The sequence below is a fragment of the Henckelia pumila genome, chromosome 3 (genome assembly GCF_033568475.1).
Source record: "Henckelia pumila isolate YLH828 chromosome 3, ASM3356847v2, whole genome shotgun sequence".
Lineage (NCBI taxonomy): Eukaryota > Viridiplantae > Streptophyta > Magnoliopsida > Lamiales > Gesneriaceae > Henckelia > Henckelia pumila.
In genome coordinates, this window is record NC_133122.1 from 204,073,400 (window position 1) to 204,091,375 (window position 17,976).

At 49.7% G+C, this 17,976-nt stretch overlaps 1 protein-coding gene across 1 annotated transcript; it reads left to right on the plus strand.

Moving 5' to 3' along the window:
* Positions 1–9,585: 9,585 nt before the first annotated feature.
* Positions 9,586–14,518, plus strand: LOC140890376 (uncharacterized). The gene is made up of 3 exons (XM_073298132.1): positions 9,586–13,445; positions 13,696–13,992; positions 14,212–14,518. Exons 1-3 carry the CDS (start codon positions 9,586–9,588, stop codon positions 14,516–14,518), a joined length of 4,464 nt encoding a protein of 1,487 aa, XP_073154233.1.
* Positions 14,519–17,976: the final 3,458 nt, after the last annotated feature.

The following is a 17,976-nucleotide window of genomic DNA, read 5'->3' on the forward strand; positions in this document are numbered from 1 at the left end:
CACATGCTCTGGAACCGAAAAGAGCTCGGCCCACGAGCGAAAACAGGAGCAGAGACCAAAAGGGGGCAATGATCCGAAACCGAACGACTGAGGTGTTCCACACGAATAGAATGGAAATGATCACTCCAATCCACAGAAACAAAAACTCGGTCCAGACACTTCCAAATGTTCCTGTTCGTCCAAGTGAACGAGGAACCCTCAAAACCAGCGTCAACCAAGGCCGATTCGAGGATAAAATCGTTAAACTCATCCATGGGGAGTTGCCTCCCGCCAGACGAGCCCAAGCATTCAGAAGCATCTCTCACAACATTGAAGTCCCCTCCAACAAGCCAGGGACCAGTGTCAGGCTTAACCTGCAGCAAAGAAGCCCACAAGTCCCTCCGCACAGTGTAGTCACACTTGGCATAAACAAAAGAACAAAAAACCGCCACCGGGAGGAAAGGCGCAGACACTTTGAAGTGGAGGAACTGAGCATGATCAAAGACACACTCAGCCATCACATCTTCAGCAAAAAAAACCCAAATATGCTCAGAGAGATTCGAGAAAACTCTCTGAAAACCCAGACGACGCACCATGAAACGCTGATCAAGGGCAATCATCGGCTCCAAAACAGCCAAAATCTTAACACGCTTTTCTTTGACAAAAGCGTGAAGTCTCTCTTGAGACTCCGAGCTCCGGAGCCCCCTGATATTCCAGATTAAGCACTGCATAAAGAAAGATCAGGGGGGGACCCAACCTTCTTTCTCGACTCGGGAAAAGTCTGCCGAAGCAAGACGTCCGCAAGACGCTTCTTACTACGATGGGAACAATCAAACATAGCAATGTCTACATTCTCCCTCCCATCACATGAACCAGTACTACGAGGAGTACACGGATCATCCTCCAGGAACTCAGAAACCGAACCAAGATCCTGAGACGAACGACCTTGTAAAGCAATGATATCCGCTAAAAACTCGGGGGACGAAATCTCAGGGGAACCAGGGTTGGAAGGGACCGAATGACTGCTGTGATTCACAACACAGCCAGAAGGTTCCAGAAGAGCAGAACCAAAAACAATGCGTGGAGAACCAAGATCCTCCACACAGTCAACAAAGGAGGATCCATCCTCCTCCTCCGACTGTCGAGCCCAAGAAAGGGCTGTGGCAGAGCCATTCCCACCCTTGGGAAGATGAACTGAAAGGGGAATAGGGACTGACTGGGGAGAAAGGACTGACGGAGCAAAAAGGACTGACTGGGGGAAAGGAACTGACGGGGAAACAAGGCCACGACTAGCAGCCAAGAGAGAAACAGGGACCAAAGAACTCCCCTCGAGGGAAGAAACACCCTCGACACCACAAGGCTCAAGGGTATGATCAGGAGAAACAGTTCGCAAAGCCGAACTATCGAGAACCGAGTCCTCCTCAAGAGTCGCAAGAACCTGGAAAGCATTCCCGGATGAAGGAACAGAAGGGGGACCCGGATCAACCCTGGGAGGAACACGACGCCTGACAGGGCGTCTCCTCACTTTCTTAGGCCCAAAGGCCGGCCCAGGAATATTCTGATCAGGATGCTCAACAGTCTCAGAGGCACCACTCCCTGAAGGCTGTTGATCAGAGTTGCCATCAGCTCGCTGAGGAGCCTTAGCAGAAGGAACCGGACGTTGGGGCCTGGGATTCTTACCATGTGAGTAACAAACGACAGTCGAATGCCCAAGCATTTTGCAGTCCGTACAGTAGGCAGGGATTCTTTCATAGACAACATCAATCTCCTGGGTATGATCACCCCATCCCACCCAAACCTGCTTAATCCGCTCCTCTAAAACACTAAGCTCCACACAAACCCGAGCAAAAGCCCCTCGAGACACATTAACAGTGTGCTCATCAATCTTAAGAGGATTTCCCAGAATTTTGGCAAGAGCATAAAGACTCTTTTTATTAAACAAATGCAAGGGCAATTCTGGGAAACGAACCCAAACCGGGGCAACAGGCGATTCCATTTCAAACTTAAACTCTGGGGTCCACTTAGAAAAGCGGATCCCAATCGGCCCCACATAAAGAGAACCACGCGTCCAGATACGCGTATAATCCTCCTCACAAGAAAAAGTAACAACCAAAAAAGCCCGGGGGAGGAATTTCAAATTAAAGGGCGCAATAAATCCTATTTTAGAAAAAGCCGCAGAAATAGCAGAATTAGGCACAGAGGACCTATTGCCCGAAATCTTACCAACCAGAGCAAACTTAAAAGGTTCAGCGAGAGAAGAAATTACCTCATCCGGGAATCGAATACCCGGTTTCCCATTCAAAAAGCTCGGCTCCGGCAAATCATCCATCGAATCAAGCACATCAGCAAAGCTTTTCTTCAACGTACGAGGGGACGGAGGAGCCAAAGTGTCCCGAAACGAAATCGGGTGCGAAACAAGCGGATCTGAGCAAGGGTTGACCGACTGGTCAACAGGGTTGACTCCAATTTTGACCGCAGGGTCAGCAATTTTGACCGAGTGGTCAACAAGTTTGACTGGAGAGTTGACTCGGTTGACTCGAGGGAGGGGAGCCGGGTTGACTCGGACGACACCAATCGGAGCATCACCGACGACCGGCGAAGGGACGGAGACACTGGAACCGGGGTCCATTCCGGCAAACACGGGCGGCGGAGGGGTGAACTCGGCCTGACTCGGTGAAGAACAAGGGTTTGAAATCGACATTTGGGCGTTTTCCGATGAGGTCAAATTTCCGGCAAAGGGTGGAAGGGAAATGACGGCCTTGGACAGGGGAGTAATATCCTGGAAGGAATTAGAAAAAGAAGCAGAGACGGCGGAGTAATCGGCCGGAGAAGAAGACGAGATGGACCGAGTTGTCTTGCGAAGCTTAGATCTGGAATTCAGAGCAGGATACGCACGATCTTTAGCAATTGATGTGTGCGTTTTCTTCGTCTTGACAAGGGGATCATAGATCGGGGCTGGGCTCGGAGAAATATGGCCGGAGATGGCCGGAAAAAGGGAAAAATCAGACGGCGGCGTAATGAACAGTGGCGGCGGAGGTTCAGATCGAAAGCCCGTCGGTTCAGGTGAGTTAGAGGAAAAAGTAAAGGTAGGGAAATGATCAGAAGGAAGAGGCGAGTCGGATGAGGTAGGTGCGACGCCGGAAAAATCAACGGCCGACGTCGCGATCGGAGATGGCGCAGGCGGGCAGATTTCGGGGCCGGATTTGGACGGGCAAACGACGTCCGTTTTGCCTGAAATTTGGAGGGTAGCTTCGTCTCGAGGAGGCGATTCCGATGGGAAGGTCGGCCGGCCGGAATCCGGCGGCTCCATGGCGGCGACGGCAGCTGCTATATTTAGGCGATTTTTAGGCTATTTTGGGAAAATTTTGACTTGAGAGCATTTTTTTTTAGAATTTTAAAAGAAGCTCAAGATTTTAGGGTTTAGGGTTTAGGGTTTTTTTTTTTTTTTTTTTTTTAAGGAAAAACACCGCCGGAAGCGGGGGGTTAGGCAGACCCCTACCTGTATATAGACATAAAAGAAAATACAAGGAAACCTAAAGGAGGAGGGGGACTAGACCAAGACCTCCTCAAAAGGCTATACAAAGCAAATAAAAACATCAGAACATCTAGGGAATCAAGAGATAAAAAAATCCATAGAAACCCTAGAAACTATATCAGTGATAACAAAAAACTGCAACCTCTAGCGAAAGAGACACCAGAAGCCCTCCATATCAGCAAAAAATCAGAGACATCCACAGCTCAAGCTAGCCAATAAAAGACCAGGCAAAGAAGCACGGATGAGGAACATCAGTCGAAATCTAAAACGCTAGCAATGCGGACCCCAGAAGTCAGCGAGAGCGACAAAAAATACCATCAAAGCGGGTGGTCAGATCTATGCAAGAAAAGGACCAGAAGAACCAGGTCAACTGAGAAGTCACTGTGCAAAAGAGGCCGCCAGAAGAAAGAGAAGGCAACCGCAAACCAGTCGACCCATGCAAATAAGTAACGGGGATGTTAATGTCTGAAACCAGCCACATCCAATAGCTAAGCAAAACAGCCCCAGAGAAGCAGAGGGCAGCAGATCCCAATAATAGCAAGAGACCCATAAAGGCAGAGTCGGCCAAGGAAAAAAATCCCCAAATGCGCCCGACAAATCCTAACCCTCTGAGGAGCAGTAAGGCCAAGAAAGAACTGCAAAAGACCTCCAAAAGATCCGGAAAGGTGTACCTGCAAAGAGAATAAATAACTACATATATCTAAATCTAGGATGACCTAGACCAAAAAAAGGGCCAAACAAAGAAAAGAGAAGCCCAAAAGAGACGGCTATGGTCGCGTGAGGCTATAGGAGAGCGTGAGGCTCAATGTGAAACTAAAGCAAAAGAAAAGCCCTAGAGAGACAAACAGGGCCTGGCCAATCCATCCCCCAAAGGAAGCAAAGCGAGAGAGCAGGGAGACTGACAAACTCCAAATACTCCGGAAAGAGGCCGGAGAGCATGTACCTGCAAAGAAAAATATAAAGCTACATATATCTAAATCTAGGATGACCTAGGTCAACAAGGGGATCAAAGAAAGAAACCAGAAAGCCCAATAGAACCGGCTATCAGTGAGCGTGAGGCTCTAAAAAAACCTAGCTCTAAGGTAAGGAAGCCCGGAAGAATCCGAACGGGCCAATAGAGCAAAACGAGTGGGCAAGGGAGCCCCAAACTCAGCTAAAAACTGTCGATGGTCTTGAGCATGCCGTGCCAGCGCATCCGCAACCGAATTCCCTTCCCTATAAATATGAGAGAAATGAACCGGCCTATGCCTCACCAAAATACGCGTCCTCGACACAATATGATCCAAATCCCATCGACACCTCCGAGAACGAAGAATCTGAATGGCTATCTGGGAATCAGTTTCAATCCAAAGGGGAAAAAAGCTATGGTCAGAACAGAAGAGGACACCCCTCCAAACCGCCCAAAGCTCTGCACGGACATTGGACCCCGGACCAATGAACTCACAGAAAAAAGCCAAAGTACTACCAGAAGAATCCCTAACAACCCCACCCACGGAAGACTCACCCGGATTCCCTCTAGAACTCCCATCAACATTAAGCTTGAAGAACCCAGGCGGAGGCCTCAACCAACGGACAATCGCAGTCTTTAGAGTCCGTTGGAAGCCAACCGAGATGCCCATGGAACGCGCAGCCTGCGAAACCCCCAGCCAAAGGCGGGGCTTGATCGTGGCAGCAGAGTGGGCAAGTCTCAAGTAGGACAAGATCTGGAATTTGACCGTCTCCGCAGAAGGGGATAAGTGACGGTGCTTAACATCATTGCGTGCGGTCCAGAGGAACCAAAGCACGACGAAAGGAAGGAACTCCTTCACATTACCCCCAGGAGACCACTCGCGACCCCTCTTCCAAACGCTGAGGAACAACCGAAAGTCCTCAGTGTCGGGGATGCGAACACGAAAAATAGCCCCAAAGAAATGCCACACAGAGCGAGCAATGGGACTATGAATGAAAACGTGTGTGAGCGTCTCAGACCTCTCACAACACTGACATTTGGATGCGAGTGAAAAACCACGCCGCTGAAGCACCTCATCAACAGGCAGCCACCGGTGCCAAAATCTCCACAAGAAAAAGAACATGGTGGGCCTCATCCACCGGCCCCAGCAAGGGGTCAAGATGTCCAAAACCTGCCCTCGCGGGCGGACCTGCTCCCAAGCAGATCGAACCGAAAAGGCCCCATCAGAGCTGTGGATCCAAAGAGCCGCATCCGGCTCATCCACCAACACGGGGACCTGCGCTATCTCCTCCGCCAAAGCAGAAGGAACAGTAGCACAGAGGGTATCAAAATCCCACGCCCCCTCAAGAAGGAAGCTAGAAACACACGCACCCCTATCACCTCTGACATCACAACGGCTCGACAGAGGAGTATCACCCAGCCAAATATCATCCCAAAAAGAAACCTCCCCACCACCAATTCTCCACCGAATACCAGGTTCCACACGAGGCCGAATCTGAAGAAAACGACGCCAAGTGGGTGAAATAACACCACGGGAGGGGGCACAAACGGGGCTCACAGACCTACAATACTTCCTCAAAAGGAAACTCGCCCAAAGGGAAGTACCCTGTCTGCACCGAAACCACAGCTTCATGGAGAAGCTATCAACAATGTCTTTGAGACGACGAAAGCCAAGTCCGCCTTCACTCACCGGAAGGCAGGCACGAGACCACCTAGCCCAATGCCACTTTTTCTCCAAAGGACGAGAGCCCCAGAGAAAAGCATTAAAAATAAGCTCCAATCTCTCCAAAACAGCCAAGGGAGGCTGGATCACTTGACAGAGAAAAATCGGGATCGAGAGGAGCACACTACGAATCAGAGTCATCCGGCTCCCAGGCGCAAGGGAGCGGAGCTCCCAACCGTCCAGCTTTGTCCGAACCGATTGCAAAAGAGGCTCAAACAAAGAGCACTTACGGTTCCCACGGAAAAGCGGAGCTCCAAGGTATCTCAAAGGCAGCTGCCCCTCCGCAAAACCAGTGATGCGCAGCAAACCGGAGCGGCGACGAGCAGAGCAACCCGGAGGAAAAATCATGGAACTCTTGGCCACATTCACCAATTGGCCAGAGCAATTCTCATAATGAGCTAAGAAATCTTTGAGGCACTGCATACCCCGAGACCCCCCATTGGCAAAAATAATGACATCATCAGCATAAGCCAGATGGGAAATCGACAAGTCACACCCAGACCGGTACCTCAGATCAGGATTCTGGAGGAACAATCGATCAAGACCGCGGGACAAGTACTCAGCCCCAAGAATGAAAAGGAGAGGGGACAAGGGGTCCCCCTGGCGCAGGCCCCTCGCAGAACCAAAGAAACCAGCAGGGGTACCATTAATATTAATAGAGAACTTGCAAAAAGAAATGCAAGCCCGCACCATCCTCACGACCTGTTCAGAAAAACCAAACCGCCTGAGGACATCCAAAAGAAAGGACCATTGGACTCTATCGTAAGCCTTGGCCATGTCCAGTTTCAAAATGACATTACCACCACGGGAAGGGAGGTTGAGGCTGTGAGTAAGCTCCTGAGCGAGAAGGATATTATCAGCGATCATCCGACCCGGAACAAAACCACTCTGATTTTGAGAAATAAGCCTCCCAACCACAGAACTCAGCCGAGAGTACAAAAGCTTCGAGATGATCTTATTAGAGACATTGCACAAGCTGATAGGACGGAAGTCCGTCCAAGCCTGAGCACCCGCGACTTTAGGAATCAAAGTGATTGTGGTGGCAGTGAAGCCTTGAGGCAAAGGAGAGCCACCAAAAAAGTCAAGGACGGCGTCCATGACGTCCTGCTGCACAAAATCCCAGCAGTGCTGGAAGAAGATCGACGAATACCCATCAGGTCCCACCACACTCTCCCTAGGAATGGAGAAAACAACCGATCGCACCTCCTCCAAGGAGGGAAAGGCAGCAATGCGATTATTCTCCTCAAGAGAAATATCCGGGGAAAAACCAGCAAAATCAGGCAGAGCCAAGACAAAAGGATCCCCAGTGAGGAGGCGCTGGAAATACACAGCCCCAGACTGCTGGATAAGCGTCGGGGAAGTAAGGCAGGTCCCGTCTTCCCAAATACGGAAGATCTTATTCGCCACATGCTTCTTCTTAACCATATTATGGAAGAGCTTCGTGTTACGCTCCCCATCCTCCAACCACTTGAAAGCGGCTTTTTGTTTCCAAAAATCCGCCTCCATGGCGGTGATACGGGCCAAATCCTCGTTGCACCTGGACAGAAGGTTCCAACAGTGCTCAGAGGGGTTCGCTTCACAGGCGGCCTCAACAAGTCTAACAGACTTCTCCGCCTCAGCGATTCGATCAAAAATGTTCCCGAACACGTCCCGATTCCACCACTTGAGGTGGCCCTTCAGACGCTTCAGCTTCGCAAAAAGCTTGGGCATGCCCTGTAGAAGACAGGGCGTGTTCCAATTCAGCCTTACAGTCTGAAGGAACCCAGGATGACGGACCCACATGCTCTGGAACCGAAAAGAGCTCGGCCCACGAGCAAAAACAGGAGCAGAGACCAAAAGGGGGCAATGATCCGAAACCGAACGACTGAGGTGTTCCACACGAATAGAATGAAAATGATCACTCCAATCCATAGAAACAAAAACTCGGTCCAGACGCTTCCAAATGTTCCTGTTCGTCCAAGTGAACGAGGAACCCTCAAAACCAGCGTCAACCAAGGCCGATTCGAGGATAAAATCGTTAAACTCATCCATGGGGAGTTGCCTCCCGCCAGACGAGCCCAAGCATTCAGAAGCATCTCTCACAACATTGAAGTCCCCTCCAACAAGCCAGGGACCAGTGTCAGGCTTAACCTGCAGCAAAGAAGCCCACAAGTCCCTCCGCACAGTGTAGTCACACTTGGCATAAACAAAAGAACAAAAAACCGCCATCGGGAGGAAAGGCGCAGACACTTTGAAGTGGAGGAACTGAGCATGATCAAAGACACACTCAGCCATCACATCTTCAGCAAAAAAAACCCAAATATTCCCAGAGAGATTCGAGAAAACTCTCTGAAAACCCAGACGACGCACCATGAAACGCTGATCAAGGGCAATCATCGGCTCCAAAACAGCCAAAATCTTAACACGCTTTTCTTTGACAAAAGCGTGAAGTCTCTCATGAGACTCTGAGCTCCGGAGCCCCCTGATATTCCAGATTAAGCACTGCATAAAGAAAGATCAGGGGGGGACCCAACCTTCTTTCTCGACTCGGGAAAAGTCTGCCGAAGCAAGACGTCCGCAAGACGCTTCTTACTACGATGGGAACAATCAGACATAGCAATGTCTACATTCTCCCTCCCATCACATGAACCAGTACTACGAGGAGTACACGGATCATCCTCCAGGAACTCAGAAACCGAACCAAGATCCTGAGACGAACGACCTTGTAAAGCAATGATATCCGCTAAAAACTCGGGGGACGAAATCTCAGGGGAACCAGGGTTGGAAGGGACCGAATGACTGCTGTGATTCACAACACAGCCAGAAGGTTCCAGAAGAGCAGAACCAGAAACAATGCGTGGAGAACCAAGATCCTCCACACAGTCAACAAAGGAGGATCCATCCTCCTCCTCCGACTGTCGAGCCCAAGAAAGGGCTGTGGCAGAGCCATTCCCACCCTTGGGAAGATGAACTGAAAGGGGAATAGGGACTGACTGGGGATAAAGGACTGACGGAGGAGGAGGAGGATGGATCCTCCTTTGTTGACTGTGTGGAGGATCTTGGTTCTCCACGCATTGTTTCTGGTTCTGCTCTTCTGGAACCTTCTGGCTGTGTTGTGAATCACAGCAGTCATTCGGTCCCTTCCAACCCTGGTTCCCCTGAGATTTCGTCCCCCGAGTTTTTAGCGGATATCATTGCATTACAAGGTCGTTCATCTCAGGATCTTGGTTCGGTTTCTGAGTTCCTGGAGGATGATCCGTGTACTCCTCGTAGTACTGGTTCATGTGATGGGAGGGAGAATGTAGACATTGCTATGTCTGATTGTTCCCATCGTAGTAAGAAGCGTCTTGCGGACGTCTTGCTTCGGCAGACTTTTCCCGAGTCGAGAAAGAAGGTTGGGTCCCCCCCTGATCTTTCTTTATGCAGTGCTTAATCTGGAATATCAGGGGGCTCCGGAGCTCGGAGTCTCAAGAGAGACTTCACGCTTTTGTCAAAGAAAAGAGTGTTAAGATTTTGGCTGTTTTGGAGCCGATGATTGCCCTTGATCAGCGTTTCATGGTGCGTCGTCTGGGTTTTCAGAGAGTTTTCTCGAATCTCTCTGGGCATATTTGGGTTTTTTTTGCTGAAGATGTGATGGCTGAGTGTGTCTTTGATCATGCTCAGTTCCTCCACTTCAAAGTGTCTGCGCCTTTCCTCCCGGTGGCGGTTTTTTGTTCTTTTGTTTATGCCAAGTGTGACTACACTGTGCGGAGGGACTTGTGGGCTTCTTTGCTGCAGGTTAAGCCTGACACTGGTCCCTGGCTTGTTGGAGGGGACTTCAATGTTGTGAGAGATGCTTCTGAATGCTTGGGCTCGTCTGGCGGGAGGCAACTCCCCATGGATGAGTTTAACGATTTTATCCTCGAATCGGCCTTGGTTGACGCTGGTTTTGAGGGTTCCTCGTTCACTTGGACGAACAGGAACATTTGGAAGCGTCTGGACCGAGTTTTTGTTTCTGTGGATTGGAGTGATCATTTCCATTCTATTCGTGTGGAACACCTCAGTCGTTCGGTTTCGGATCATTGCCCCCTTTTGGTCTCTGCTCCTGTTTTCGCTCGTGGGCCGAGCTCTTTTCGGTTCCAGAGCATGTGGGTCCGTCATCCTGGGTTCCTTCAGACTGTAAGGCTGAATTGGAACACGCCCTGTCTTCTACAGGGCATGCCCAAGCTTTTTGCGAAGCTGAAGCGTCTGAAGGGCCACCTCAAGTGGTGGAATCGGGATGTGTTCGGGAACGTTTTTGATCGGATCGCTGAGGCGGAGAAGTCTGTTAGACTTGCTGAGGCCGCCTGTGAAGCGAACCCCTCTGAGCACTGTTGGAACCTTCTGTCCAGGTGCAACGAGGATTTGGCCCGTATCACCGCCATGGAGGCGGATTTTTGGAAACAAAAAGCCGCTTTCAAGTGGTTGGAGGATGGGGAGCGTAACACGAAGCTCTTCCATAATATGGTTAAGAAGAAGCATGTGGCGAATAAGATCTTCCGTATTTGGGAAGACGGGACCTGCCTTACTTCCCCGACGCTTATCCAGCAGTCTGGGGCTGTGTATTTCCAGCGCCTCCTCACTGGGGATCCTTTTGTCTTGGCTCTGCCTGATTTTGCTGGTTTTTCCTCGGATATTTCTCTTGAGGAGAATAATCGCATTGCTGCCTTTCCCTCCTTGGAGGAGGTGCGATCGGTTGTTTTCTCCATTCCTAGGGAGAGTGTGGCGGGCCCTGATGGGTATTCGTCGATCTTCTTCCAGCACTGCTGGGATTTTGTGCAGCAGGACGTCATGGACGCCGTCCTTGACTTTTTTGGTGGCTCTCCTTTGCCTCAAGGCTTCACTGCCACCACAATCACTTTGATTCCTAAAGTCGCGGGTGCTCAGGCTTGGACGGACTTCCGTCCTATCAGCTTGTGCAATGTCTCAAATAAGATCATCTCGAAGCTTTTGTACTCTTGGCTGAGTTCTGTGGTTGGGAGGCTTATTTCTCAGAATCAGAGTGGTTTTGTTCCGGGTCGGATGATCGCTGATAATATCCTTCTCGCTCAGGAGCTTACTCATAGCCTTAACCTCCCTTCCCGTGGTGGTAATGTCATTTTGAAACTGGACATGGCCAAGGCTTACGATAGAGTCCAATGGTCCTTTCTTTTGGATGTCCTCAGGCAGTTTGGTTTTTTTGAACAGGTCGTGAGGATGGTGCGGGCTTGCATTTCCTTTTGCAAGTTCTCTGTTAATATTAATGGTACCCCTGCTAGTTTCTTTGGTTCTGCGAGGGGCCTGCGCCAGGGGGACCCCTTGTCCCCTCTCCTTTTCATTCTTGGGGCTGAGTACTTGTCCCGCGGTCTCGATCGATTGTTCCTCCAGAATCCTGATCTGAGGTACCGGTCTGGGTGTAACTTGTCGATTTCCCATCTGGCTTATGCTGATGATGTCATTATTTTTGCCAATGGGGGGTCTCGGGGTATGCAGTGCCTCAAAGATTTCTTAGCTCATTATGAGAATTGCTCTGGACAATTGGTGAATGTGGCCAAGAGTTCCATGATTTTTCCTTCGGGTTGCTCTGCTCGTCGCCGCTCCCGTTTGCTGCGCATCACTGGTTTTGCGGAGGGGCAGCTGCCTTTGAGATACCTTGGAGCTCCGCTTTTCCGTGGGAACCGTAAGTGCTCTTTGTTTGAGCCTCTTTTGCAGTCGGTTCGAAAAAAGCTGGAGGGTTGGGAGCTCCGCTCCCTTGCGCCTGGGAGCAGGATGACTCTGATTCGTAGTGTGCTCCTCTCGATCCCGATTTTTCTCTGTCAAGTGATCCAGCCTCCCTTGGCTGTTTTGGAGAGATTGGAGCTTATTTTTAATGCTTTTCTCTGGGGCTCTCGTCCTTTGGAGAAAAAGTGGCATTGGGCTAGGTGGTCTCGTGCCTGCCTTCCGGTGAGTGAAGGCGGACTTGGCTTTCGTCGTCTCAAAGACATTGTTGATAGCTTCTCCATGAAGCTGTGGTTTAGGTGCAGACAGGGTACTTCCCTTTGGGCGAGATTACTTTTGAGGAAGTATTGTAGGTCTGTGAGCCCCGTTTGTGCCCCCTCCCGTGGTGTTATTTCCCCCACTTGGCGTCGTTTGCTTCAGATCCGGCCTCGTGCGGAGCCTGGTATTCGGTGGAGAATTGGGGGTGGGGAGGTTTCTTTTTGGGATGATATTTGGCTAGGTGATACTACTCTGTCGAGCCGTTGTGATGTCAGAGATGATAGGGGTACGTGTGTTTCTAGCTTCCTTCTTGAGGGGGCGTGGGATTTTGATACCCTCTGTGCTACTGTTCCTTCTGCTTTGGCGGAGGAGATAGCGCAGGTCCCCGTGTTGGTGGATGAGCCGGATGCGGCTCTTTGGATCCACAGCTCTGATGGGGCCTTTTCGGTTCGATCTGCTTGGGAGCAGGTCCGCCCGCGAGGGCAGGTTTTGGACATCTTGACCCCTTGCTGGGGCCGGTGGATGAGGCCCACCATGTCCTTTTTCTTGTGGAGATTTTGGCACCGGTGGCTGCCTGTTGATGAGGTGCTTCAGCGGCGTGGTTTTTCACTCGCATCCAAATGTCAGTGTTGTGAGAGGTCTGAGATGCTCACACACGTTTTCATTCATAGTCCCATTGCTCGCTCTGTGTGGCATTTCTTTGGGGCGATTTTTCGTGTTCGCATCCCCGACACTGAGGACTTTCGGTTGTTCCTCAGCATTTGGAAGAGGGGTCGCGAGTGGTCTCCTGGGGGTAATGTGAAGGAGTTCCTTCCTTTCGTCGTGCTTTGGTTCCTCTGGACCGCACACAATGATGTTAAGCACCGTCACTTATCCCCTTCTGCGGAGACGGTCAAATTCCAGATCTTGTCCTACTTGAGACTTGCCCACTCTGCTGCCACGATCAAGCCCCGCCTTTGGCTGGGGGTTTCGCAGGCTGCGCGTTCCATGGGCATCTCGGTTGGCTTCCAACGGACCAAGAAGACTGCGGTTGTCCGTTGGTTGAGGCCTCCGCCTGGGTTCTTCAAGCTTAATGTTGATGGGAGTTCTAGAGGGAATCCGGGTGAGTCTTCCGTGGGTGGTGTTGTCAGGGATTCTTCTGGTCATACTTTGGGTTTTTTCAGTGAGTTCATTGGTCCGGGGTCCAATGTCCGTGCAGAGCTTTGGGCGGTTTGGAGGGGTGTCCTCTTCTGTTCTGACCATAGCCTTTTTCCCCTTTGGATTGAGACTGATTCCCAGATAGCCATTCAGATTCTTCGTTCTCGGAGGTGTCGCTAGGATTTGGATCATATTGTGTCGAGGACGCGTATTTTGGTGAGGCATAGGCCGGTTCATTTCTCTCATATTTATAGGGAAGGGAATTCGGTTGCGGATGCGCTGGCACGGCATGCTCACGACCATCGACAGTTTTTAGCTGAGTTTGGTGCTCCCTTGCCCACTCATATTTCTCTATTGGCCCGTTCTGACTCTTCCGGGTTGCCTTATCTTAGATCTTTTGGCACGGGATTCTTTTGGCAGGGTCTTGGCATTTTTTAGTGAGTTCATTGGTTTGGGGTCCAATGTCCGTGCAGAACTCTGGGCGATTTGGAGGGGTATTCTTCTCTGTTCTGACCTTAGCCTTTTTCCCCTTTGGATTGAGACTGACTCCCAGATTGCCATTCAGATTCTTAGATCTCGGAGGTGCCGCTGGGATTTGGACCATATTGTTTCGAGGACGTGTGTTTTGGTGCGGAATAGGCCGGTTCATTTCTCGCATATCTATCGGGAAGGGAATTCGGTTGCGGATGCATTGGCGCGGCAGGCTCATGATCATAGGTAGTGTTTGTTGGAGATTGGTGTTCCTTTAACCACTCCCATCGCTGCGTTGGCCCGTTCTGACTCTTCCGGGCTTCCTTACCTTAGATCTAGGTTTTCTTAGAGCCTCACGCTCGCTTATAGCCGTTTCTCTTGGGCTTTCTTTTTCTTTTTTTGCTCTCCTTTTTGGTCTAGGTCATCCTAGATTTAGATATATGTAGCTATTTATTTTCTTTGCAGGTACAGCTCTCCGGCCCTTTTCCGGAGTTTTTGGAGTTTGTCTGTTCCCCTGTCGCTTGATTTGCTTCTTCAGGGTGATGGATCACCAGGCGTTCACTGTGCTTCTCCTTGCCTGGTTCTTGATGTTGTTTTGATGTTTTGTGGGCGGTCTCTCGTGCCCCTCGCTTTTTGGATTTCCAGTCTTATTGGGACTTTGATCTTTTGTTCAGCTCTGGATGGTGCCAGCCTCTTTTTGCGCTTTAGTGTCGGATTTGATTTTGCTGGCCTGGAGTTGTGGATCTCCTCTAGGTTTTACTGCACAGATTGATACCAGCCACTCTTCGTGCCTCAGTGTCCGTTTTTGATTTTGCTGGGCCGAGCTGTGGTTCTCTTCTAGCTTTTGCTGCCCAGGATGACTGTTGACGTTGACTTAGTTAGCTATCTTTGATGTTATTTGTTTATACTTATTTCCTAGGGATGCTTTGGTTGTATATTTTTCGATACCCTAGCTGTTCTGATGTTCTTATTACCTTTGTATAGCCTTTTGGGGAGGTCTTGGCCTAGTCCCCCTCCTCCGTTAGGTTTTATTTGTATCGCTTTTTTATGTTTTTAAAAAAAAAAAAAACCCTAAACCCTAAACCCAAGGGAACTCAAATAAATTTTGCGACTAAGCGCATCAGCAACCAGATTAAAAGATCCTGGATGGTAATTGATTTCGCAATCATAGTCCTTCAGCAAGTCCATCCAACGGCGCTGTCGCATGTTCAACTCTGACTGAGTGAACAAGTACTTCAAACTCTTATGATCAGTAAAAATCTGGAATCGTTCACCGTACAAATAATGACGCCATATCTTCAGAGCAAAGACAATGGCTGCAAGCTCTAGATCATGTACGGGATAATTCCCCTCGTGAGTCTTTAGTTGCCTGGAGGCATAGGCAATCACATGCCCATTTTGAGTCAACACATACCCCAAACCTTGAAGAGAAGCATCGGTGTGGACTACGAAACCAACAGATCCAGTCGGCAAGGATAGCACTGGAGCAGTCGTCAATCGACGTCTCAACTCACGAAAACTGTTTTCGCACGCGGAAGACCACTCAAAAAAAACATCCTTTCGCGTCAACTGTGTCAAAGTCCTGGCTATCTGAGAGAAATTCTCCACGAATCGACGGTAGTATCCGGCCAAACCCAAGAAACTACGAATCTCAGATGCTGTCGTCGGGCGCGATCAATTAAGAATAGCCTCTGTCTTGCTAGGATCCACTGATACTCCATCTCTAGAAATGACATGACCAAGGAACACAACTCGGTCAATCCAGAAGTCACACTTGCTGAGCTTAGCATACAACTGATGCTCTCGCAAGGTCTGTAAAACAGTACGAAGATGAAAGGCATGCTCATCCATGCTATGAGAATACACAAGGATGTCATCGATGAACACTACAACGAACTTATCCAAGAGCTCTCGGAAAACCCTGTTCATCAAATCCATGAAAATAGCTGGAGCATTCGTCAGCCCAAATGGCATCACTAAGAACTCATAGTGCCCATATCGAGTACGAAATGCTGTCTTCGAAACATCCTCGTCTCTAACTCGCAACTGATGATACCCAGAACACAAGTCGATCTTGGAATAGACAAAAGTACCCTGCAATTGATCAAACAGATCGTCAATCCGCGGGAGAGGATACTTGTTCTTTACTGTCACTTTGTTCAACTGACGATAGTCAATGCACAAACGCATCGAACCATCCTTCTTCTTGACGAATAGAACCGGGGCTCCCCAAGGTGAAACACTGGGTCAAATGTAGCCCTTATCAAGAAGATCCTGCAACTTCTGCTGCAACTCTCGCATCTCAGATGGAGCTAATCGGTATGGTGCTCGGGAAATCGGCGCTGTCCCTGGCAACAAGTCAATGCCAAACTCGATCTCTCGCACAGGTGGTAACCCTGGAATCTCGTCGGGAAACACATCCGGGAACTCACTGACTACTGGTATCTCCTCCATGTCCGGACCCTCTAAGGATGCATCAATCGCATAGATCAGGTAGCCTTCCCTGCTAGACTCTAAAGCACGTAGGGCTTTCAGAGCAGAAACCACTGGCATCGGGGGTCGCGCTCCCTCACCATAGAAATACCAAGCATCCTCAGCCTCGGGGCGAAACTGGACAAATCTCTGGTAGCAATCCACTACCGCTCGATACGATGTCAGAAGATCAATCCCGATGATACCATCAAAGTCATCCATCGCTAAAACCATCAGGTTAGCGCTCAACAGATGTCCATCAAATTCCAAAATACAACCCAAAACAAGACGCTTAGCTAAGACTTCCTGACCCATCGGAGTCGAAACCGCTAACAAGACGTCTAAGGAAACAAAAGGTAATCTATGCCTCTTAACAAACCGAGCTGATATGAATGAATGCAAAGCACCGGTATCGATCAAAAGATAAGCAGGAAAACCGCACAAACTAAAAGTACCTGCAATCATGTTCTCACTGTCTGCCTGAGCCTGCTCCTGGTTCAGCGCAAACACCTGCCCCTGAGCACGCGGGCGCGATGACTGTCCTCTCGAAGAAGACTGAGAATGATGTCGCTGCGATGGCTGCGATTGCTGACGCTGCTGTGGCGAAGGCTGCTGCTGATACTGCGGTGGCTGATAGATAGTGGTCTGAGAACCACCAACACTCCCCGAACCACTCACTGTACCGGCCAAAGTGGGACAATCTCTCTTCATGTGACCCTCCTGGCCGCACTGAAAACAAACACCAGTGATATGAGGACACGGTCCTGGGTGATGCTTCCGTTTGCACTGACGACAACGTCGTGAATCACCAAAACGATGAACACCGCCAGATCCGGAAGAAGAAGAAGAAGAAGTACCACACTGTCTCTTAAAAGACTGGGCCCTTGGACCCAAAGAGCTAGATGGTCTGGATGCAGAAGATCCAAAGGTCCTGTTCCTCTACAGACTGTCCTCTGCCTGGTGACAATTGTTCACCAAATTTTCGAAGTTCCTCTCTCTGCCCACGACAACCAACTAATGAATGTCAGGGTTAAGGCCCTGAAGAAATAGATCGTGCATCGTCTCTGAGCTACTCACAATATGGGGACTGAAAGAAAGAAGCTCAAAGAATTTTTGCTGGTACTCATCAATGGTCATAGTACCCTGTCGCAAACTCAGCAACTCGCTCGCCTTCGTCTGACGCAAAGCTGGAGGAAAGTAATGCTTCTCGAAGGAAGACTTAAACTCAGCCCAAGAAGCGGTACCCCTGGAGGCAATAAACGGAGTAGAAGTAGCTCTCCACCATCTCTTCACATTTCCCTCTAAAACAAAAGCTAAAGTCTCCATCTTCTGGGCTTCAGTACACTGATACTCCCAAAAACAACTCTCCATACGCTCCAACCAGTCCTCAGCAACTGCAGGAGTCTCGCCACCCACCAATGGCTTAGGAGCCATCTGAAGAAAACGGTTCATACTAAAACGCCTATGATCCTCATGATGATGTCTACGGTGATGTCTCCTTGGTGGATCAACCCAACGACCACCGCTAGCCTGACTCTCGTAATCATCATCTGCCATCTGTCAATAACAACAGACAACTCTTAAAATCCGCTTTACTAATTCCCAGTTGCAATGCGCTCTGATACCAATGAATGTAGCGACCCTACCCGGATCCACTACCTAATCAAAGTGATTAGCGCAAGCAACAATAATTAAAGCGTTAAATAGCGGATAATTTCAAAGTACAACAAATCCAATCGGCAGAATACAACCGACGAT